Source organism: Ahaetulla prasina, chromosome 8 (assembly GCF_028640845.1).
Source record: "Ahaetulla prasina isolate Xishuangbanna chromosome 8, ASM2864084v1, whole genome shotgun sequence".
Taxonomy (NCBI): Eukaryota; Metazoa; Chordata; class Lepidosauria; order Squamata; family Colubridae; genus Ahaetulla; species Ahaetulla prasina.
In genome coordinates this window covers 92,463,487-92,486,881 of record NC_080546.1, presented here as the reverse complement: position 1 = coordinate 92,486,881, position 23,395 = coordinate 92,463,487, and the positions used below count along the sequence as shown (strand labels likewise).

Sequence of the window (23,395 nt, the reverse complement as noted above, 5' to 3'; positions counted from 1 at the left end):
GTGATTAGAATGCAGCATTGCAGGCTAATTCTGCCCACTGCTAGCAGTTCGATCCTGATCGGCTCAAGGTTGACTCAGCCTTCCATCCTTCTGAGGTCGGTAAAATGAGGACCCAGATTATTGGGGGCAAGAGGCTGACTTTGTAAACCGTTTAGAGAAGGCTGTAAAAACACTGTGAAGCGACATATAAGTCCAAGGGTTGTTGCTATTGCTCCTGGGTAGATGCCATACTCACCCCATTGTATCGGCAAACTTCCAAGGCTGTCACCTAAAAGACACAGAGAACCATGCTGCAATTTGGAAATGTGAAATGCAACGTGTGATTATTTGAAGGAGGTTTTGGAAGAAGGAAGGCTTTTGACCTGGGGGTGTCTGAAAGACGTAGTAAGAACACTCGTGTTTTTCATGCCTGCAATCCTAGATAGTGAGGGAAAAAATCCCTTTTTTTTTTTGAAAGGCAAACATCACCATATCTGGTTCCTTTTCTTGTTGTTGTTGTTTCTTTTTTAGCAACCATCTTTTAATCACTTTTTAAAACCAAAAAATAATAAAAACCAGTCAAGACTTAAAGAGACTGCTTTGAAGAAAAGCAGTCTCCTTCTTCTTGAAGAAACTTTTTTGGCTTGGTTTTATGAGCAGAGAAGTCTGTAAAATCAGTTACTTGGGTTTGTGAGAAAATGTAGATCTTTATATATATATATAAAGATATATATATTCAGAATTTAAATAACACCATTTCTAACCGAGAAGCATTTCCAGGGATTTTAGATGGAAACGCTTCTCTAAGGAATCAGGAAAGGTAGAAAACGGCTAGAACTGAACTGCTTTTTAATGATGATTAGTTGAATAAATTATCGTAATGGTGATGGAATTTACCCGGCATGGCAAACTAAACAAGCCCTATCCAACATGTGTGGCATATAATAAGATTAATGCTACATGTAAACTCAATTCCTCTTTTACTGAAAAATCTGCGGTTCTATTCTGAGCTTTCCAGGGTTTAAGGAAATTATATGATATATAGATATATATATAAAAGGCCATATTTTAATTGCGGACTGGTTTCTTGAACACACAATACAACTAAGCCTTCGTTTCTTAAAAAATAATTTATTGCTTTTTTTCTTCTTCTCCCCATTACAATAGAAGACACTCAAAATCCAGAAAGAAAGAAAGAAAAAGAAAAAAAAAAGAAAAAAGAAAAAAGAAAGGGAAAGAAAGAAAAGCTGTAAACGTTCAGTTTGGCATTGACACAATCAAAAGTTAAAATACCTGTATTTTCAACCTACAAAGCAATTGACGGCAACAGCTGCAGAGATCGAACGGGTGCTACAGTATGCAAACAGAACTCGTGAAAAAGTTCTCTCTTATTGTTATTATTATTATTATTCATATTATTATTATTCATATTATTAGTATTAGTATTATTATTGCTATCTACCTACTTCGAAATACAAAGACAAAATGAGGCAGAGAGAGCAAGCACAGGAACACAGGACAAGACACCGTGGGATCTAACAAGAACATAAAATGTTGGTGATGGAATGAGGAGAGTGATTAGATTTGGCTGCAAAGATCAGTTCTCAGATCCTTCAAAGAAAGGGAAAGAGGAGAACTGGAGACAGGTAAGGATGCTTTGATTTTTCGACAAAGTGATGAATGTCAACCGACCAGAAATTAAGTGCACTCCTAGCAGCCCTGCTTAAAATGAATTACCCGGGGTCTCTTTTGCAGCAGGAGAACAAGGGCAACCAAAAGTCAAAGGAAGGCTGGCAATTGGGGTTTAATTTTATTAAAAAGCGCAACCTTCCGTCAGCCGATGTGTCGGATGGAGTGCGCTACAGCTCACAACCGCTTATGCCTTTTAATGAAACGGCGTTCCGCCGCTAGCAGACGCCTTCTGAATTCTGAGTTTCAGCACCCTTTCTGCAGGTGGGCCTCGACTTGTGACCGCGACTGAGCCCCAATTCCCCGTTGTCAAGAGAGACATCTGGTTAGGTCAGTTTTCGTCCCGTTTTACGACCTTCCTTGCCACGGCGGTTAAGTGAATCGCTGCCGTTGATAAGTTAGCCGCCGGGTCCTTAAGTGAATCGGGCTTCCCTCCTTGACTTTGCTTGTCAGAAGGTCGCAAAAGGGAGCTCAGGTCCTATCGATGGGTCCAGTTGCCAAGCATCTGAATCTGGACCGCCTGTCGACGGGGCTGCCACAACGGTCACCGGTGCGAAAGACGGGTCGTAAGTCACATTTTTCTCAGTTCTCCGTCGCAACTTCGCACGGCCACTAAACGAAGTGTTTGTAAGTCAAGGGCTACCTTGACTTACAAAGGCTACAGGTCAAGGGCTACAACTACAATTGTAAGAGCTGCTTTACATGCAGACTCATAAAACGTTTTGCTACTCAATCTTCCACCCCCTCTCTGAATGGAAGGCAGAAATGGTGGGGCAAAAACCCACAGGAACCGTGCCTGTCTTACCCTCCCCAAATTAAATGGAATTTGCTGTGATTTTACCCCGGGAACCAAAGGCCCCACGGCTGCCTTGGGGGAAATGATGGCTGGCGGCATCTGGAGGAAACAGATGTTCTGGTTTTTGGTTTGCTCCCAATCGTGTTCAGAGGTTGATTGCTTTGGACCACGTAGACCATGTTACAACTTGGCCAAAGCAAGATGGGTTTTTTTCCTCCTCTTCCTTTCTCGTGAAAGGCAGAATTTGGCTAGGAGACGAAAGCTATGGAGATGGACTTAATTTGATTCGGCTTCTTCTGAAACTTGCTCTAGAGCAGGGGTCTCCAACCTTGACCTTGGATGAGAAGTGAAATGTCTTCAAAGGAAAAACGAGAGAGAGTCCAGTGGGCTCTTGAAAACAGCACCTTCGAGACTTCTCCTCCTTGCTCTTTCCCATGGTCAGAGACAAGGCAAGTGTTTTTAAGGAAAGCTCTTTCATATGTGACCTGTCCTGCTTGGTCTTTCCTCTAGAGCAGGGGTCTCTAACCTTGGTCCCTTTAAGACTTGTGGACTTCAACTTCAGCTTTGCTGGCTGAGGGACTCTGGGAGTTGAAGTCCACAAGTCTTAAAGGGACCAAGGTTAGAGACCCCTGCTCTAGAGGAAAGACCAAGCAGGACAGGTCACATATGAAAGAGCTTTCCTTAAAAACACTTGCCTTGTCTCTGACCATGGGAAGGAGCAAGGAGGAGAAGTCTCGAAGGTCCTGTTTTCAAGAGCCCACTGGACTCTCTCTCGTTTTTCCTTTTAAAAACATTTCACTTCTCATCCAAGAACCACAGAAACTCCCATTTTTCTAATCATGAAAGGTTTCCGGATGCTTTTTTTCTGTCCTCTCTCTGCAAGTAAAGGAATTTGTGGCTTTTTTTTTTTTAATTATTGTACCTTCTTTTACGTCAAACTTCTCAGCTAAAGTCCGAGAAGCTTCTTCAGCTGAAGGAAGCTTCTCGGATGAGAAGCGAAACGTCTTCAAAGGAAAAAAAAAAACACCAGAAAGTCCAATTGCCTCTTGAAAAAAGCACTTTTGGGACAACCGTGACCTGGATGATGGAGAATCTCCATAGACAACTCAACTCAACTCAACTTTCCCCACCATCCAGTCAGAGCTGAAGAAGCTTCTTGGATGAGGAGAGAAACATCTTCAAAAAAACCCCAGAAAGTCCAGTTGCCTCTTGAAGAAAGCACTTTGGGGACAACCATGACCTGGATAATGGAGAATCTCCATAGACAACTCAACTCAACTCAACTTTCCCCACCATCCAGTCAGAGCTGAAGAAGCTTCTTGGATGAGGAGAGAAACATCTTCAAAAAAACCCCAGAAAGTCCAGTTGCCTCTTGAAAAAAGCACTTTTGGGACAACCGTGACCTGGATGACGGAGAACCTCCCTAGATATCCAGAAGGAAAAGACGCTGCCTGTATACAGAGTGGGGGCCATTTCATGATCTCCAAATCTTGATAGTCTCCTTCAAGGCCCACTCAACGTGGCGAGTAACAAGAAACTGTGGGGGATAATAATCTAAAGCCGCGATGGCGAATCTATGACAGGCGTGCCAGAGGTTGTACGCAATGCCCTCTCTTGGTCATGTGTGCCATCACCAGCTGCTCTTTTCGTTTCCGGCGCATTCATGGGTGCTGGAGCGTCAGAAAACTGCCTGAAAATGGCCAAAACCCAGCCTGCTTTTAGGGCCATTTCTGGGCCTCCTTCAGGCCATTTTTCGGGCTATTTTTGGGCCAAAAACACCCTGAAAACAACCTTAAAAAAGGCAAAGAACCAGCATGCGCACGTGCCAGCCAGCTGGTCTTTGGGTTTCTGATACTCCAGCACAAACACACACACACACACATGCACATTCCGGTTTGTACACTCAGTGCCCAAAGAGTTAGCTATCACTGGTCTACAGTTTCTGGAGGCCGTTAGGTTGCTTAGCACGAGTTCTATTTCCCTGAACCCCTAACAAATCACAGTGCGATTCCTTCTACTGAGATGAGAAAGTTTAAGATGAGAAACCCAAGCGGAAAACTTTATCCACCTGATCCAATTCTCCTCTGTCCTGCACACTACAGGGAAGAGATCTCTTCCTGTTATAGAAGTGAGTAAAGATGCCGTAACTGACCACACAACTCATAAAGTGTTCCCTCTTTCCCTGCTTGCAAAAATAGCAATAGCACTCGGACTTATATACCACTTCACAGTGCTTTGCGGCCTTTGCAGCCCCCCCTGCAACAATCTGGGTCCTCATTTTACCGACTTTGGAAGGATGGAAGGCGAGGTCAACCTTGAGCCGGTCAGGATCGAACTCCAGACAGTAGGCAGAGTTAGCCTGCAGTACTGCAGTCTCACCACTGCGCCACCAGGTAAAAGGTATAATTTTTGTGTGCATGGGCTTCATACCAAAACCTATGGGCTGCGTTTGAACAAGCCCGTATCTTTCAGCATTAATTATACTATAATTATACCTGAAGAATTAATTCTGCTGCATAAACAGGTAGAGAAATGCCTATGAAAGACATTTCTTCTTTTATTTTGACCAACCACGAGGGATAAGTAGTATACATTTCTTAGTGCCTGATGCATTCAGAGGAAACTCTGACATTTTATGGAACAGCAGTGAATGCCCTAAAAATTAGAGCTGTAAGAAAAGTGGGAACATTTTACCAATTTTGTGATCTCTTAAAAGAGGCATCAGTAATGGGTGGTGCTTTTTCAAGAAGCAACTGGACTTTCCTTTGTTTTTCCTTGAAGACGTTTCACTTCTCATCCAAGAAGCTTCTTCAAGTTCTGGCTGAACGGTGGGGAACGGAAGGATTGATAGTCAGTCAGAGCTGAAGAAGCTTCTTGGATGAGAAGAGAAACGTCTTCAAGGAAAAACGAAGCCCAGTTGCCTTTGGGAACAAATCGTCTTTTGGACAACCCTGACCTGCACGATGGAGAATCTCCATAGACATTTAACACGTGGAGCCAAACTTTTGGGTTTCTTCGGTCTGAGAGGATCTTGGGCAATTTTAAGGGGACACAAATGTGTGGCTGAAGTCTTCCTAATGCTAAAGGAACTCATTCATCCTTTGAAACCCCTTCCCCAAATCCTCATTGGCTCTGCCTATGTTGGGCAGGTGGCCTCCACCTGTCCTAGGACACCTGTTTCAATCCCACGAACGGGAAGACGTAACAAGAAGACTTATCTTTTAACGGTGTGTGTGTAGTTGAAATCCAGTGAAGCAATGGACAAGGATGATGTGGACAGACAAGATGTGAATGAGATGGCGGGCCACACAAATTTGTTCTTTTTAGCAGCTTGTACGATGTCAGCCCAGAAACTTACGAATGGATTCTACGATTCTGAAAGCTCCCACAGATTTATGGGGGCTCCTAAGGCCATAATAGTGCATAGCTAAATCATAATAAAAGGGAAGGAAAGAGCCACTGTTTCATAAGGGGGTGGAAAAAAAGACATTTAAAAAAAAAACTTAATATACATTTAACAACCTTACAATAGGGTGTGCATCTTAGGTATAAAATTACCACTGGCCTTTTTATTATTTTAGTCACCTCATAATTTATAATAAATAGTTAATCACAACTGATAAATATGCCTCTTTCAGTAAACAAAGGAATGAAAATTAGTGTTTATACAGGATGTATACATTTAAAATCATAGAACGCTGCCAATGAAAAGATTACTGGCTTCAAGAAAAGAGGGTTCAGATACACAGAATTATTTTAAAAGCAGAACTGTGCTCTGTACCACCACAATCTGTTTTATCAAATTAAAAGCCACAGCAGTGAAAAGAAAGCGTAATTTTTTTTATAAAGATTTCTGACTTCTAGTTTCGAAACTATCAATACATAAAATAAAAACTGATCTTGATTACACTTTAAGAAGCAGTAAATAAAATAATGATATCTCCTAGAAAAAAATTAATGAGAAATACCTGCCACCCCCCCCCACACGCTTTAATAAATTTTATGTATATAAAAGCACTAAAGATATGCAAAAGGAAGGAAGGAAGGAAGGAAGGAAGGAAGGAAGGAAGGAAGGAAGGAAGGAAGGAAGGAAGGAAGGAAGGAAGGAAAAATAGAGATATTAGTTATACCTAGGTGGTTAAGATTTGAAAAAAGTCAGGATCCAGACAAAGTTAAGATAAATCCAATTCTCGGACAAATTTGCACCAGAAATTACATTAAATAAGAGTGTAAACAGGAGAGCAGTGTTAAGCTCAGCCAAGCTACATTGCAAACTTTGTGTTAACTTATCTCACTTATATCTATTGGGCTGAATACCAAATAGTCCTAGAAGTTAAACCAACCACAACAAAGCTTCTCAATCAAATGGAATACAGCTGGAAAGGGACCTTGGAGGTCTTCTAGTCCAACCCCCTGCTCAAGCAGGAGACCCTATAGCATTTCAGATAGGTGGCTGTCCACTCGCCTCTTCAAAACCTCCAGCGATGGAGCACCTACGACTTCTAAAGGCAACTTCTTCTGTTCCACTGGTTAATTTTCCTCACTGTCAGGAAGTTTCTCCTTAATTCCCGATAGCTTCTCTCCTTGATTAATTTCCATCCATAGTTTCTTCTCCTGCCTTGTTAGTTGTTTTGACCATTCTGTTAGTTGTTCTGTTGCTATTAGATATTATTTCGGTTCTCAAGAGCTTCTTGCAAATAGCGGTTAAAAAAGCTACTAAGTTGGGGTTTCTGCTGTATATCAAGTTAGGCTCCTTGATAATGTACCAAGATTGATTGGCCATCTGCCTCTGAAGGCATAGATATCATCGCTAGAAAATCCTCCAGTCACATTGGTGGAAATCGCTTTCCTAATAGCCTTAGTAATGCTTGTCAATAACTAGACGTATTTCTTCAGGAAACACTTTGAGCTTCGTCATTCAGTAATTTCACTAATTCAAGTCAGGATATTAGTAGTTGGGGGAATTGTAGAATGCTCACTTTTTTTTTTTAGCAGACTGTGTTTCTGATTTAAAGCACATTTTTATTCTGAATAAGAGAATATCAGAGTTGGAAGGGACCTTGGAGGTCTACTAGTCTAGCCCCCTGCTCAAGCAGGAAACCCTAGACCATTTTAGATAAGTTGACTGTCAAATCTCTTCTTGAAAACCTCCAACATTGGAGCATTCTGGAGGCAAGTTGTTCCACTGATTAATTGTTCTCACTATCAGGAAATTTCTCCTTACTTCTAGGTGATTTCTCTCCTTGATGAGTTTCCATCTGTTGTTTCTTGTCCTGCCTTTAGATGCTTTGGAGAATAGCTTGACTCCCTCTTCTTTGTGGCAGCCCCTCAGATATTGGAAGACTATCTATCATGCCACCCCCTAGTCCTTCTTTTCATCGGACTAGAAATACCCAGTTCCCAATTCTAATCCAGAAAAAAACATCCTACGTGTTTTTCAGCAAGCAAGACCAGAAATATTTGATTGGAGTTCTACGTAGCCTATTGAGAACGTTCATTAAGAGGTTGCAAGACTCCAATTTCACGTCCAATATGAATATTTGGAGAATAAATAAATGTGTGTATAGCAAGTATAGGTTACTTCCCGAGACAGAAGTTCTAGAAAACTTCTTTCCTTCAGAATAATCCCGCTTCAAATCCAGCCCTTTCTAACTTGGGAGGTTTTGAATATTCTTAACTTTGGCTGAATCCTGATCTTTAAAGAAAGGAAGAACGAGATGGTAAAACATCAGCATTTTCCCATCAAGTGCCCACATTCATACGTTCACTTGCGCGTTTTACTTTTCTTCTTCTTCTTTTAACAATCAAATATAGATAAGCGTTAAGTTCAGCTTTCTAAATACGTTAGTGTACAATATTGTTTCGCCTTGTATAATTACATTTGAATAGTCTCGATTAAGAAAAAATTCAGCAGTTTTTTTTTTTAAAAGAACGCGGCATTTACAGTGCATAGCTCTAACAAAAAGAGAGAGAGAGAGAGAGAGAGAGAGTGCGTGGTTTTTGCGTACGCTATGTACACAAAATAAAAATACTCAGTTTAACAAGTATAAATACTTGACTGCATTCGCAAATGTAGTCGGGTACATTCATTTCTCTTTTCCTCCATGAAGGTTACCCGCAACCGTTTTGTAGAGTAACACCGCGTGGGTTCATCAAGGAAGAAAATAAGAAAGAAAGAAAGAAAATAAGAAAGAAAGAAGGAAAGAAGGAAGGAAGGAAGGAAAGAAAGAAAAGGAAGAAAGAAAAAAGGAAGAAGGAAGGAAGGAAGGAAAGAAAGAAAGAAAAGGAAGAAAAAAGAAAGAAAGAAAGAAAGAAAGAAAGAAGGAAGGAAGGAAGGAAGGAAGGAAGGAAGAAAAAAAGAAAGAAAGAAAAAAAGAAAGAAAGAAAAACTATCCCACAGGCTGATGGTTAATAAGGAGGGTCTTGATCACTCTGTTTTGGACACACACACACAAAATGGAAGTCACAATTAAAACAGCACACATTTAAAATCCTCTTGATGTTTTTTTCAACCTTCCACTGTTTTTTGTTTTTTGTTTTTCTCCCCTGACAACAACACAGGAACGGACCGTGGGTTTTGCAGTATCCGCAGTTCTCTTTTCGAGATGGTTATCCTATTAAAACAACCCCGGGGTGAGACGCTTGCTTTAGGGTAATCTTTAAAAAAAAACAAAAAAACTCAAAAAGAAATAATATAACATAAAGCACCCAAACACAGTTGTGTATCTTAGATGCCAGCAGCAGCTAAAGGTTCGATTTGCTCCTTTTGGACAAAACAAAACAAAACAAAACCACGCCGTTATGTACATATTTTCTAAGTTTTGTTTGGACTCGACCTCTATGGAACTGCTGCCCCTTATCAAAACCCAGCCACCTCTTTCACCCCCTGGAAAAGCAGCACCGGAACTTAAAAGAGATTCCGCGCGGTTTTATGAAAACTCCCAGCTGCCTCTCTTCGTCTGCCTCTACTTGTGTCCACGTAAGCCACGTTTTTGTAAGGTGAGAAACGCAGAGGAGGAGATGCGCGTGTGAAGGATGACTTCTTTACGGGCTACGACTAAACGGCACGATGCTCGACGAGGTTCTCGGCAACTTTCCGCTCTTCTACGCCACGCCGAACGTTACCTTCGGAAGCTCCGTTGCGCCTCTTTAAGTAAACTATCGAAATCCATGGAGTCGTACTTGCTCTTAGTAGACGCGGGATCGAAATCGTCTGAATCTAGAAGGAAAATAATAAATTTCTTGAGCCAGGCTCATGTGCCCTCTTTCCTACGACCCTGACCGTACCAGCTCAGGGTTTTTCCAAACGCGGCCCCTTTAAGACAAGTGGACTTCAACTCCCAGAATTTCCTAGTCAGCATATTGGGGAATTCTGGGAGTTGAAGTCCGGTTATTTCAAAGAGTCCGAGTTTGAAAAACGCTGATACTACAGGTAGTCTTCGACGTACAACGGTTCATTTAGGGACCATTCAACGTTACGACGGCAGTGAAAAAAAGTGGCTTAAGACCATTTTTCACACTTATGACTGTTTTAGATGCTTGGCCACTGACTCGTATTTACGTCGGTCACATGTCCCGAAGTCACGCGATCCCTTTTGCAACCTTCTGACAAGCAAAATCAGAAGGTCCGACTGTTATAAAAATACAAACAAGGACGGTTGAAAACCAAATGAATTTCACTGAAAACTATCTGATATGGAAGAGTCTAATTAAAGGTAAGGTAAACGATAAAGAAAAGAGGGGAGAAAAAGGAAGAAAACATTTCCAGTGAGAAAAAGAAAATATACAAGAGTATTACAGTGAATGTTTTTCTTTTCCGCGACTATAAACGTAATGCCCTCATGATTATTCAAACCAGTATAAAGATTTTAAACAACCAATAAACCTTTAAAAAGAATAACAACACCTAAACTTGCCCTGTGCTCATAAGGAGCTAACAAGATCTCTTATTTAGGGTTGGGAATTTGTCTGAAACTTATAAAACCCTGATTCATGGATCAATTCTTTGCAATTCGTTGTCTATGCCAGGCGTCTCCAACCTTAGCAAGTTTAAGACTTGTGGACTTCAACTCCTAGAATTCCTCAGCCAGCTTTGCTGGCTGAGGGATTCTGGGAGTTGAAGTCCACAAGTCTTAAAGTTGCCAAGGTTGGAGGCCCCTGGTCTATGCACAACTTTGTTATATCTAAGAATATAAGCCAATGACCAATGCAGATTTACCCCAATCTTCCTTTGGGAGGCTCAACCAATATTATTTCTAGTGATGGAAACTCCTTTTTGGTCCTATTTCTAACATTTTAGAAATACAGGTAGTCCTTGACGTACGGCCACAATTTCTGCCGTTCAGCGAGACAGTTGTTCGGTGACTTTCAACCCATTTTATGACCTTTCTGGCCACAACTAAATATATCGGTACACTCGTTAAATGAATAACACCGTTGTTAAGTGAATCGGGCTTCCCCGTTCACTCCGCTTGTCGGGAAGTCGCAAACGGGGGATCATGTGACCCTGGGCCTCTGCAACCGTCATAAGTACAAGTCAGTTTCCAAGCATCTGAATTTGGACCATGTGACCATAGGGATGCGGCAATGGTCGTAAGTGTGAAACATGGTCCTAAGTGACTTTTTTCAGCGCCACTGTAACTTCAAACAGTCGCTAAATGAATTGTTAAGTCGAGGAGTATCTGTATAGTTCAGGGGTCGGCAACCTTAAACACTCAAAAGAGCCATTTGGACCCGTTTTCCCACGGAAAAGAAAACACCGGGAGCCACAAAAACCCTGTCGTGTCCCACTCCTCCGCTGACGGCCAGGTCAGGGAAATCCGAATCAGGCTTGCCTCTGCAGCTCTGCCAAAGTCCTAGCAAAGTCCTCAGGGCAGGCAGGAGACCAGAAAGTGACTTCAACAAGATATCTTTAGACTTTGCCTGACTCAGAGACTGCCAGAAAGCAGGTCCTTTATATAGGCCATGGGGTGTGGCTCCATGACTCAGCACTTATCCAGGCCTGCCCCTCCCTTCCTTCTGTTGCCTCCGCCTATCAAGTGTTCTGACACGAGGGTCACTCCAGTCTGCAGCTGTTGGCAATTGACCTCCCTCAGGCTCACATGCTGTGGGGGAGGGGGAGGGGTCTAGTTGCTCCATTTGCCTGGGCATGGAGCCAGAGCTGGGGGCTGGAGATACTTCCTCCTCTTCAGCCTGTCTGGGCATGGAGCCAGGGCTGGGGCCGGGAGGCATACTAGGACATTCCTCCGTGTTTGGAAGCAGATAAGAAGGCCCCGGCTGTGGTGAGATCGGACGAGACACAACAAACCCTTCCCCTCCCTGACTATTTCTTGAGCGGCCACAAAACTAGCATATGTAGTTGCATTAAATGTTCTGTTTTCTTCTGAAGCTTTTATTTTCTTGGATTTATCCATGGTTGGCCCACCGGGGGTTGAAAAGCTCAATAAATCGTGTGCCGGCTAGTGTCACACATTGGCGGTTGTGACACATATTTTGAGTGACAGGAAGCCGCAGCAGAGGGGTAAAAGAGCCACATGCGGCTCCAGAGCCACAGGTTGCTGACTCCTGGTATAGTTACACCCACACGAATGACATGCATTGGTAGCGATAGGAGAAGGATATTGTCGCATCATTAGGCATTATTACTGTAGACCCTAATTTTAATTTTACACGTTTCAGTGGCTGCAATCATTATTCCATATTCTTTGATACTCTTACTGGACTTCTGTATTGAAAATTTCTCTTTTTGGAAGTCATTTCTTGTTGGTCATTATATTTTTATATAAGCTCTTTGATGAATTGCCAGTAAAGCAGGATAACACTCTTAATGTCATCCGAGACAGTCCTAGTAACCACGTCGTTTCTCTAAAAATGTTACAGGGAACAAAATATATTTTAATTATTCCACAAATTAATTGCTTTGCGTGATGAGCTGTTTGGGGCTGATCTAAAACATGCCATGAAGCTAGGCCCCTGTTCCTCTTCCGCATTTAATTTATTTATTCCCCGCAACTTGCAAGTCAGAATTCGGATAATTTCCCCTGACATCCATAGACGTTTTCCTGCGGAATGATGGCCAGATCATTTCTAGCATAAAAGCGAAGAAAACCGAGCGAAGAGGTTTGGAGAGCTAAGAAGAGAGCCTACTTTTAGTAATGAATAATGCTCCAGCAGCTGTCAGGCTACTTATTTTATATCCTAGATGTTTTGAGATACTAGGAACATTCCTGCCTTCATCAACGTGGAAGATAAGTCAAGTCAAGTCAAGGCTTCCATCCATCTTTGCTGGTTTTTATCAGCCAATGTTGGAGCAAATGATTTGTTAATGTTGAGATTTTCACTTGGCTTCTATCTCGGAAGCAGGCAGCTCCGTCCAACTTTACAGCTATCTGTTCTAGCCAGTGAGGGATCGCATATTCGCTTTAAACAAATGCACATTGCTGTTATCATTGCAAACTCTAAGAACGCGTCAGGAGTTCTCTTGGGCAAAAAACACCGCCGTGGATTTGCTCCCCGCAGCGTGCAAAAGACAGGCAGAGCAGAACATACGGAGGTTATGGCATTGCGCGTGCCAAGAACTTAATTTTTGACCAATTTCCCAGAACCAAATGGAATCATTAGAGAGGCTAATAATGGCATCTTTTCTCAACTTTGGAAAGAAAATTATATTGGTTTGACTCTAATATAAAAATGGGCATCTTGCAGTGGCGGGGGGGGGGGGGAGATACATTTTTTAATTTAAAAAAAAAAAAATCTTTACGCAACCCTTAAATGAGGAACAATCCCACCTGTTCAGTGGTGGGATTCAAATAATTTAACAACCGTTTCTCTGCCCTAAGGACCGGCTGGGTGGGTGTGGCCACAGTGGGCACTGCCAGAGGGTGTGAAAGGCAGCACTCAGGCTCCTGCACGCCCCTGGGAGCAAAAACGGGATGTAGGGGGTGCGCTTCCCCCCTGCACCACGTTTTGGGTCTAGGAGGCCTCCCTGAAGCCTCCTGGAAGTGAAAACAGGCTGCAGGGGGGCTCTGCCCCCCCGGCACCATTTCGGTCCTATTAGGCATCAGTGGTTCAGTGGGTAAGACACGCTGAGCTTATCAATCAAAAGGTCGGCATTTCAGCAGTTCGAATCCCTAGTGCCGCGTAACAGGGTGAGCTCCTGTTACTTGCCCCAGCTTCTGCCATCCTAGCAGTTCAAAAGCAAGTAAAAAATGCAAGTAGAGAAATAGGGACCACCTTTGGTGGGAAGGGAACAGCGTTTTGTGTGTCTTTGGCATTACGTCATGCCAGCCACATGACCACAGAGACGTCTTCAGACAGCGCTGGCTCTTCGGCTTTGAAATGGAGATGAGCATCGCCCCCTAGAGTCGGGAACGACTAGCACGTATATACGAAGAGAACCTTTACCTTTACCTTAGGCCTCCCTGCTCTTACCCAGGAGCCAAAATGGGGCACGTGGGGACTCATGGAAGGGGTGGGGTCAGCCAGCAATTTAACTACCGGTTCACCCAAATCGGCCCGAACCGGCTGAAACCCACCACTGACCCTGTTCCTGAACCATGTGCATTTTTTAGATATGTTATCTTGGGGGGGGGAGGGTGTTAGGAGCGGAGCAAGCTCAAAAATCAGGAAACCCTCTGGCAGACCCAAACGGAGTCTTACATTCAGCTAATAGCAAACATCGTACCGAGATCTGCATAGTTAGCCTTGCAGGGTTGCCTCTGTCCACAGAAATATAGCTGAAAGGCAGGTTCATTGGATCTGCGTAGAGTATTTCCATTTTCTAGCGCAGCAAACGCATCACAAGTATAGCGGTAAGTGATGAATCCATAGCTATCTCTGAAAAGAATGAGAATATTAAGGCGTTACAATCTTGCAGAGATATTGATAAGAGTAAACCTCCTGCACAGAAATAAAGGGAAAAGTTTACTTCAAGTCGAGCAAAACTGAACATCGAAATAATGGAATAAAAACAGAGCTGGTATTCAGACCGGTTCAGGCGAACCGATAGCGGAGATGCCATCCTATTTAGGCACATTTTTTGAGGCCGGGCGCATGCACGGAAGATGTATGCGCGTGCAGAGCGAATATGCGCGCAGGGGACAAACTGGTGGTAACAAAATGTGAAACCCACCGCTGAATAAAAACATGAACAGTGTGCTGGCAAGGCAAAACACTACATGGTAAATATTTACCAAAGACTGAGAGGAAAGTGGATAAAAGATAAATGCCGGCAATAGCTTACAAATAGAACCTTTCAAAAAAAGAAACTGAAGGCTTGATTTTGGCTGCTCAAGAGCCAGCTATTCAAACTAACGCAAACAGGGCCAAAACTGAAAAATCATCAAAGTGCAGATTTTTCAAAGAGGAACAAGAAACAGTAGAACATACAGTCCCCAAAAGTGCTTTTTCAAAAGGGAACTGGACTTCCTTTTTTTTTTAATCTCAAAGACTTTTCGCTTCTCATCCAAGAAGCTTCTTCAGTTCTCAGAAAGTCCAGCTTCCTTTTGAAAAAAATCAATTCGGGACCACCATGGCCTGGATGGCAGAGACTCTCCATAGACAAGTAGATTGTATATACTTGTCCAGTTCACGAAAGAAAATCACACAATCTGACTACAAAACACGATATAACACACCTTGCAAAAATGATTCACTGATAACTTTGTAAAAATGATCATGTGCCAGAAATGAAAGATATAGAGGGATATTTATCCTCACAGCAGCTTAGAGGATGTATCCTGAATGTGTATTTTAATATTTTAATGTATCCTTTTATTATATTAGATTTACCAAATATGGAATAACAGAGATTTGTTAGTGTTAGATAAATAAAGATGGAACTATTGTAATAGAGGAGTTTAGAATATACCATAGTTTATTTATTTTACAGTTGCCAATATATAGCTGTGCTCCCTTGTCCCTTTTGATCCTCACTGTAATTGCTGGCCTTTATCTCTTTCTTTATTACTTTATGTTGCTGGTCATTGACCGAATAAATAAATAAATTTCAAATTTCAAATCCTCCCAGTAATTTTTTTCTTCTTTGCATTTATATCCCGCCCTTCTCCGAAGACTCAGGGCGGCTTACACTATGTCAAGCAATAGTCTTCATCCATTTGTATATTATATATAAAGTCAACTTATTGCCCCCAACAATCTGGGTCCTCATTTTACCTACCTTATAAAGGATGGAAGGCTGAGTCAACCTTGGGCCTGGTGGGACTCGAACCTGCAGTAATTGTAATTGCAAGCAGCTGCTGTTAATAACAGACAGACTTAGTCTGCTGAGCCACCAGAGGTCCATGTAATGTAATCCTGACATAGTTATTGATGGAACAGAACATCTCATCTATAGCTAGCTTCATAAACACGGGTTGAAGAGGAAAGAGAAGAGAACATTATTGAATTTTTATGGCCATTTTTTTCAAATTTCTGGGTCCCCCCCCACCAAAAATAATGCAATATCCTGTCAGAGCTGAAGAAGCTTCTTGGATAAGAAGCGAAATGTCTTCAAAAGCAAAGAAAACAAGAGCCTGACGCATTCAGAGGAAACTCTGGCATTTTATGGAAAAGCAGCAAATGCCCTAAAAATTAGGGCTGTACGAAAAATGGGAACATTTTACCAATTTTGTGATCTCTTAAAAGAGGCATCAGTAATGGGTGGTGCTTTTTCAAGAGGCAGCTGGACTTTCCTTTGTTTTTCCTTGAAGACGTTTCGCTTCTCATCCAAGAAGCTTCTTCAAGTTCTGGCTGAATGATGGAGAATGGAAGGATTTATAGTCAGAGTTGAAGCAGCTTCTTGGATAAGAAGCGAGACGTCTTCAAAAGGGGAAAAAAACCCAAGAAAGTCCAGTTGCCTCTTGAAAAAAAGCACCTTTGCGACAAACCTGACCTGGATGATGGAGAATCTCTGCAGAAATTTGGTGTATTTTTCTTTTTTCCCTTTTCTGAGTGAGGGGAGCCAAAGGTGAAAGGAAGAGTAATTTTACCCATCATCCTGTAGATTCAGGCTGCACTCTTCAATTTCACCGAAAACTTCAAACCGGTCCCTCAGTTCTGTCCGGGTAGCACCAGATCCAAGTCTACCGACATAAATGACACGACTTTCTTCCTGTTCGTAAGAAGAAATGGTACAAAATTTCTACATAAATTAGCCCCAAATGGTTAGCATTTCCACGAGGGCATCAAACCAAGATGATTCCTCTCGGTCTTCCCATGTCCTCAAGTAATTTCCCCCCACCCCCAGGTTCCTCAGATTCTTTGACGTAGGTCTATCCATCCACTTGATTTAACGGAATAACAGAGTTGGAAGGGACCTTGGAGGTCTTCTAGTCCAACCCCCTGCTCAGGTAGGAAATTTTACATCGTTTTAGACAAAAGGTTGTCCAATCTCTTCTTAAAAACCTCCAGTGTTGGAGCATCTACAACTTCTGGAGGCAAGTTTGAGATATTGGAAGACTGCTATCATGTCACCCCCCCCCCCATCCTTCTCTTCGTTAAACCCAACCTGTTCATCTCTGCTGATATGTTTATTTATTTGCCACAGCTACGCAAACAAATAAACAAGCAAACAAAGTTTGCAGAGGTGCAGAGATGCACAGGCTGCTAAATAAACAAACTGATTAATTGTTCTCACTGTCAAGAAATTCCTCCTTAATTCCAGGTTGTCTCTCTCCTTGATGAGTTTCCTCTTGTCTGACAATTGCTTCTTGTCCTGCCTTCTGGTGCTTTGGAGAATAGCTTGACTCCCTCTTCTTTGGGGCAACCCCTGAGATATTGGAAGACTGCTATCATGTCTCCCCTAGTCCTTCTTTTCATTAAACCAGACAAACCCAGTTCCTGCAACCGTTCATTGTATGTTTTAGCCTCCAGTCCCCTAATCATCTTTGTTGCTCTTCTCTGCACTCTTTCTAGAGTCTCAACATCCTTTTTTTACATCGTGGCGACCAAAACTGGATGCAGGATTCCAAAGGATTTAACTATTTAGCTGCTCTATTCTGGGCCGGGACACCTGTTCCGCATTTCATTGGCATGTTTACTTGGAAGCGATAATCTTATTCTGAATATTTTAACCACTTTAAGATACAGGGGAAAGAAGTGGGGAAGATGGAACTATTCTTAGAGTTCCTCAGCTATTAAACCACCCGTCATTCCGAGAACAAGTTTAAAGATAGGCCAGTTAAATAAAAATAGTTAGATCCTGCGCAAGGAGAAACTCACGGAGCATACATTTTAGTGCGAGGTTCAAAGGCTTATTGGTGTCAGGGTTATTCCGTAGCCACTGAGGTTCTTCTTGTTCTTCCTCTTTATCTAGGAACTAAAATAGGCCTCAAAAGCTCTCTCAGGAATGTCAAGGACACGGCCTGAGTAAATAAACTGCTTTTACTGCAGATTGTAAACTGTTGTAAGGCCGAAGCTCAGCTTTTTTTAGCCTATGACTCCAGCTACGTATCTGTGCATATATATCCCTCAAGTGATTTTCCTGCTGCTGCTGCTGCTGCTACTATTATTATTATTATTAACTTTTTCGTGTTTAATGAATAAAAGAACTGTTCAGTAATAAAGAACTGAACATTCAAAAATGCATCCCAAATACCATTGACTGGTGCTGCAATTGACGGATGGCAAATTTGTCAGTGCCAATGATGGTGTTCCAGTTGTTTTGGGACGGCACCCAAGTCACCAATGACTATTGGTCCTAACCTTGCTTGCCTTTGCTACAGTCCTTCTACTTCTATTTGCAGGTCTTTGTATTTTGTTATCTTCTTTCTCTTCTCTTCTGCTGTCTCCAAGCACTGTCACATCCACTATCCAGAGTTTTTTGTCTTTCTTATCGACAATTCTTCCCCCTCCTCCTCCTCCTCCTCCTCCTCCTCCTCCTCCTCCTCCTCCTCCTCCTCCTCCTCCTCCTCCTCCTCCTCCTCCTCCTCCTCCTCCTCCTCTTCTTCTTCTTCTTCTTCTTCTTCTTCTTCTTCTTCTTCTTCTTCTTCTTCTTCTTCTTCTTCTTCTTCTTCTTCTTCTTCCTCCTCCTCCTCCTCCTCCTCCTCCTTCTTCACATCTTGTATTGCATTTCTCAAGCTGGGCTGTTAATGGTACCTTGCTGTGTTTTCATAACACTCGAGTTTTGTCCCCGATTTCTTGTTTCTCACTTGGCTAGCTCAGTTCTTATCCCAAAACACCACTCCAACGTACAAACAGACACTCTACAACTCTTAGTTAAAACTGCCCCAGGTTATAAGCCTAAAAGGATGGCCATTATGGGATCCTTCTAGGAGATATCTCTGCACGCTTTAGACACAGCCAAGCTAATGAGGCAGACAGAAGGAGAATCATCTCCTCTTTATTTTCTTAAAAATACCTTGAAATGGGAGAGGATTCAGTTCATAAATCTGGAAACAGTAAAGACTGGCTTCTGTACAGTGAAATATATATTTTCTCCCTGCGAAGGTCTCACCAAAACAGAGACTTAACTGTGCCGAACAACTTGGTAAGAAAAAATTTGGTTGACACTAGCTATTGAACCTAAGTGACTGACCAGATGGAGGATGACAGCAAATTTACTCATAGACTCCCCTTTCCGATAAAATATCTAAATTGGAAAGGGGCAAGAAAAACCCATAAAGTTTTACGCACCAACGTAGAGAACGCGATGGATTTACGTGATGCCAATAAGCTCCTTCCCATATGGTTTCTCTGAAATTTGTCATGGGTATAATTATTTTTGGGCTTTTATCTACCTTTTCTGTCTTGTTTAGAGGGTGGGGGTAGGTATACCCACTCTGCTTTTTTTTTTTAAGAAAGAAAAAAGCTGGGGGAAAGCACAATTAAGGGAATAAGTAAAAGAGCTCAAATGTAGGGAAATTGAAATTTAATGCCGAAAGGCTCCGTATGTCCTCCGAGCACCGGAAACATTGATCTAGCTGGTTCTTTAAATGGCAAACGGTTTATGCCATTTGGAAGGCATCCTGCCTGTTGTGAGCTTGTGGGACAAGCTTTTTACAGCTTTGATCTTTCCAATCGTATTCCTTGGCAGACTTTTCTACCCGATCACAAGAATTGATCAGACGATATCCTAGCGCTGAATGTAAAGTCCCCATTTTCATTTTTGTGTCTTCAATGTTGATGGACATTGAAGTCGTCATATTTTCCTTGCCAAAAAACAAGCAAATACAATCCTCGGTTGTAAAAACAGAGGCATAGAACCAAGATCACAAGGATTAGTACCGTTTTATAAAGCCTTAGGTAAAGGTAAAGGTTCCCCTCGCACATACGTGCTAGTCGTTCCCAACTCTAGGGGGCGGTGCTCATCTCCGTTTCAAAGCTGAAGAGCCAGCGCTGTCTGAAGACGTCTCTGTGGTCATGTGGCCGGCATGACTCAACGCCAAAGGCGCATGGAACACTGTTAACCTTCCCACCAAAAGTGGTCCCTATTTTTCTACTTGCATTTTTTACCTGCTTTCGAACTGCTAGGTTGGCAGAAGCTGGGACAAGTCACGGGAGCTCACCCCGTTACACAGCAGCACTAGGGATTCGAACCACTGAGCTGCCAACCTTTCGATCGACAAGCTCAACGTCCTAGCCCTTAGCCACCGCGTATAAAGCCTTAGTATAGGACAAACCTACAATCCTGCATCCAGTTTTGGTCCCCACGTTACAAAAAAGATGTTGAAACTTTGGAAAAAGTGCAGAGAAGAACAACTAAGATGATTAAAGGTCCGGAGACTAAAACATAGGAAGAACGGTTGCAGGAATTGGGTTTGGCTAGTCTAGAGAAAAGAAGGACCAGTGGTGACATGATAGTAGAATTACAATATTTGAGGGGCTGCCACAAAGAAGAGGGGGGTCAACTTATTTTCCAAGGAAACTAAGCAAGGAGAGAAACAACCTGGAACTAAGGAGAAATTTCCTAACAGTGAGGACAATTCACCAGTGGAACAGAAGTTGCCTTCAGAAGTTGTGGGAGATCCATCACTGGAGGTTTTTAAGAAGAGACTGGACAGCCAGTTGCCTCAAATTGCGTCGGGCCTCCTGCTTGAGCAGGGGGTTGGGCTAGATGACCTCCAAGGTCCCTTCCAGCTCTATCCTGATTGAATTAAAATGACAGTGTTATCTGCACAGAGCTTACAACTGCTTTCTGCCACTCTCTTTCTCTCTGCTTTGCCCTTTCAGATTCTCGTTTTTCGTATTCTTTGCGATACTCTTCCCTCTTCAGCCTCTCGTGCTGATATTCCTCGTAGCTGTCGTATCTAGGAAACAAATGGGAATGGTTGAAATCAAAGGCCCAAATTTCCCCAAGGAGGCAAATGAACAAAGCCAGCCTCATCCTTTGCGTTCTGTTGTCTTCTTTTTTTAAAAAATTTTATTTAAAGCAAACTTAAGCCAAACATCTGCAGATCCTTCAAATATCCTCAAATGCAGACTCCTCGTGTATCAAATATCATCCCTCAAATATCTACAGACCCTTCACCTCCTAGGCATAAACTGTTTCAAATTTTTAAGATGATGCCAGAGGGCACTGCGCACCAAAACAACTAGGATAGATCCGTCTGTCCGTCCGTCCCCCCATGCCATTCCTCTGCTAAGCAACTAATTCCCACAACACTTTCTTATGCTCTGGGATATCAAATCACGTAGAAAGGCTGTGCTACTATTATCCTTCTTCTCTTTCCTACTACCTATTTCCTTAGATCCTTACGACCATAACTTATGGTTGTATCTCACTATTTATGTTGCTTTTATTTAGTGCCCTAGCAAGATTTATGTTGATTGCTTATTGAGTATCCTATGACCATCACTGAGTGTTGTATCTTATGATTTATGATAATGATAATGATTTAGCACTCGTTGCTTGCATGTACACTGAGGGGTTCTGCCCCAGAGATAAATTCCTTGCGTGCATCAAGTCACATTTGGCCAATAAAGAATTCTTATTCTATTCCATTCCATTCCATTCCATTCCATTCTATTCTAATTCATTCTATTCTATTGTTTTTTGTTTTGTTTTTGTTTACATTTATATCCCGCCTTTCTCCGAAGACTCAGAGCGGTTTACAGTGTATAAGGCAATTATTCTGAATTCCATTCCATTCCATTCTACTCTAATTCATTCCATTCTATTCATATTTCTTATTCTATTCTATTCTATTCTATTCTATTCTATTCTGAATTCCATTTCATTCCATTCTATTCTATTCTATTCTATTCTATTCTATTCTATTCCATTCCATTCCATTCTACTCTAATTCATTCTACTCTAATTCATTCTATTCTATTCTATTCTATTCTATTCTATTCTATTCTATTCTATTCTATTCTATTCTATTCTATTCTATTCTATTCTATTCTATTCTATTCTGAATTCCATTCCATTCCATTCTACTCTAATTCATTCTATTCTATTCTATTCTATTCTATTCTATTCTATTCTATTCTATTCTATTCTATTCTATTCTATTCTATTCTATTCTGAATTCCATTCTATTCTATTCTATTCTATTCTATTCTATTCTATTCCATTCCATTCCATTCCATTCCATTCTATTCTATTCTATTCTATTCTATTCTATTCTATTCTATTCTATTCTATTCCATTCCATTCCATTCTATTCTATTCTATTCTGAATTCCATTCCATTCCATTCCATTCTATTCTATTCTGAATTCCATTCCATTCCATTCTACTCTAATTCATTCTATTCTATTCTATTCTATTCTATTCTATTCTATTCTATTCTATTCTATTCTATTCTATTCTATTCTGAATTCCATTCTATTCTATTCTATTCTATTCTATTCTATTCTATTCTGAATTCCATTCCATTCCATTCCATTCCATTCCATTCCATTCCATTCCACTCCACTCCACTCCATATCGTTCTATTCCATATTCTGTTCTATTATATTCTGAACTTCATTCTACCCTACCCTACTCTATTCTGCATCTATGACCATAGGGTGACCTGGATCATGATCTTGAATGTAAGGGAGAACTTCTATTTGCCTGGGTTCTCCAATAACTCAACTCATAATAGTAAGATCTGTGAGGTAAATATTTTTTTTAAAAAAACACCAGGTTAGCTAGAAAGGTCCCCTCATATACCATTGAAGCTTTCTGCCTCAGATCCCCAAGATACAGATAGAACTTGATTTACAACCATTCATTTAGTGACCGTTCAAACTTATAACAGCACTGAAAAAAAGTGACATAAATTACGAGTATTTTTCATGCTTAGGACCACTGCAGTGTCCACAGGGTCAGGTGATCCAAATTTGGATGCTTGGCAACTGGTTCATATTTAGATAAGGTAAAAGTAAAGGTTCCCCTCGGACATACGTGCTAGTCGTTCCCGCCTCTAGGGGGCAGTGCTCATCTCCGTTTCAAAGCCGAAGAGCCAGCGCTGTCCGAAGACGTCTCCGTGGTCATGTGGCCGGCATGACTCAACACCAAAGGCGCACGGAACGCTGTTCCCTTCCCACCAAAGGTGGTCCCTATTTTTCTACTTGCATTTTTTTTACGTGCTTTCGAACTGCTAGGTTGGCAGAAGCTGGGACAAGTCACAGGAGCTCACCCTGTTAAGTGGCTCTAGGGTTTCGAACCGCCGAGCTGCCGATCTTTCTGATCGACAAGCTCAGTGTCTTAGCCACTGAGCCACCACATCCCCCTCATATTTAGATACATAGAGTAAATTGCTGAATTTCCACAATTGATTTCATTGAACCTTAAACTGGAATTAAAAAGGTAAAGGTTTCCCCTATCCAGTCATGTCTGACTCTAGGGGATGCTGCTCACTTCCGTTTCTTAGCCATGGGAACCATTGTCCGACGATCCACCATTGTCTGAAAATATTTCCGTGGTCACATGGCCAGCATGGCTATATGCCAAAGGCCCACAGACAGCTGTTACCTTCCCAACAAAGTGGTACCTATTTATCTA

General features: G+C 41.9%; 1 protein-coding gene across 1 annotated transcript in view; it reads right to left on the bottom strand.

Annotated features, from left to right (window-relative positions):
• Positions 1 to 3,172: 3,172 nt before the first annotated feature.
• Positions 3,173 to 23,395, bottom strand: part of PPARGC1A (PPARG coactivator 1 alpha) — a 174,318-nt gene continuing 154,095 nt past the window's right edge. Inside the window, exons 10-13 of the mRNA XM_058193525.1 lie at positions 20,589 to 20,709; positions 16,453 to 16,574; positions 14,148 to 14,299; positions 3,173 to 9,683 (exon numbers count right to left, since the gene is read on the bottom strand). Coding sequence (XP_058049508.1) covers positions 9,586 to 9,683; positions 14,148 to 14,299; positions 16,453 to 16,574; positions 20,589 to 20,709 — 493 coding nt within the window. The 3' untranslated portion in view covers positions 3,173 to 9,585. The remainder of the gene's footprint in view (positions 9,684 to 14,147; positions 14,300 to 16,452; positions 16,575 to 20,588; positions 20,710 to 23,395) is intronic.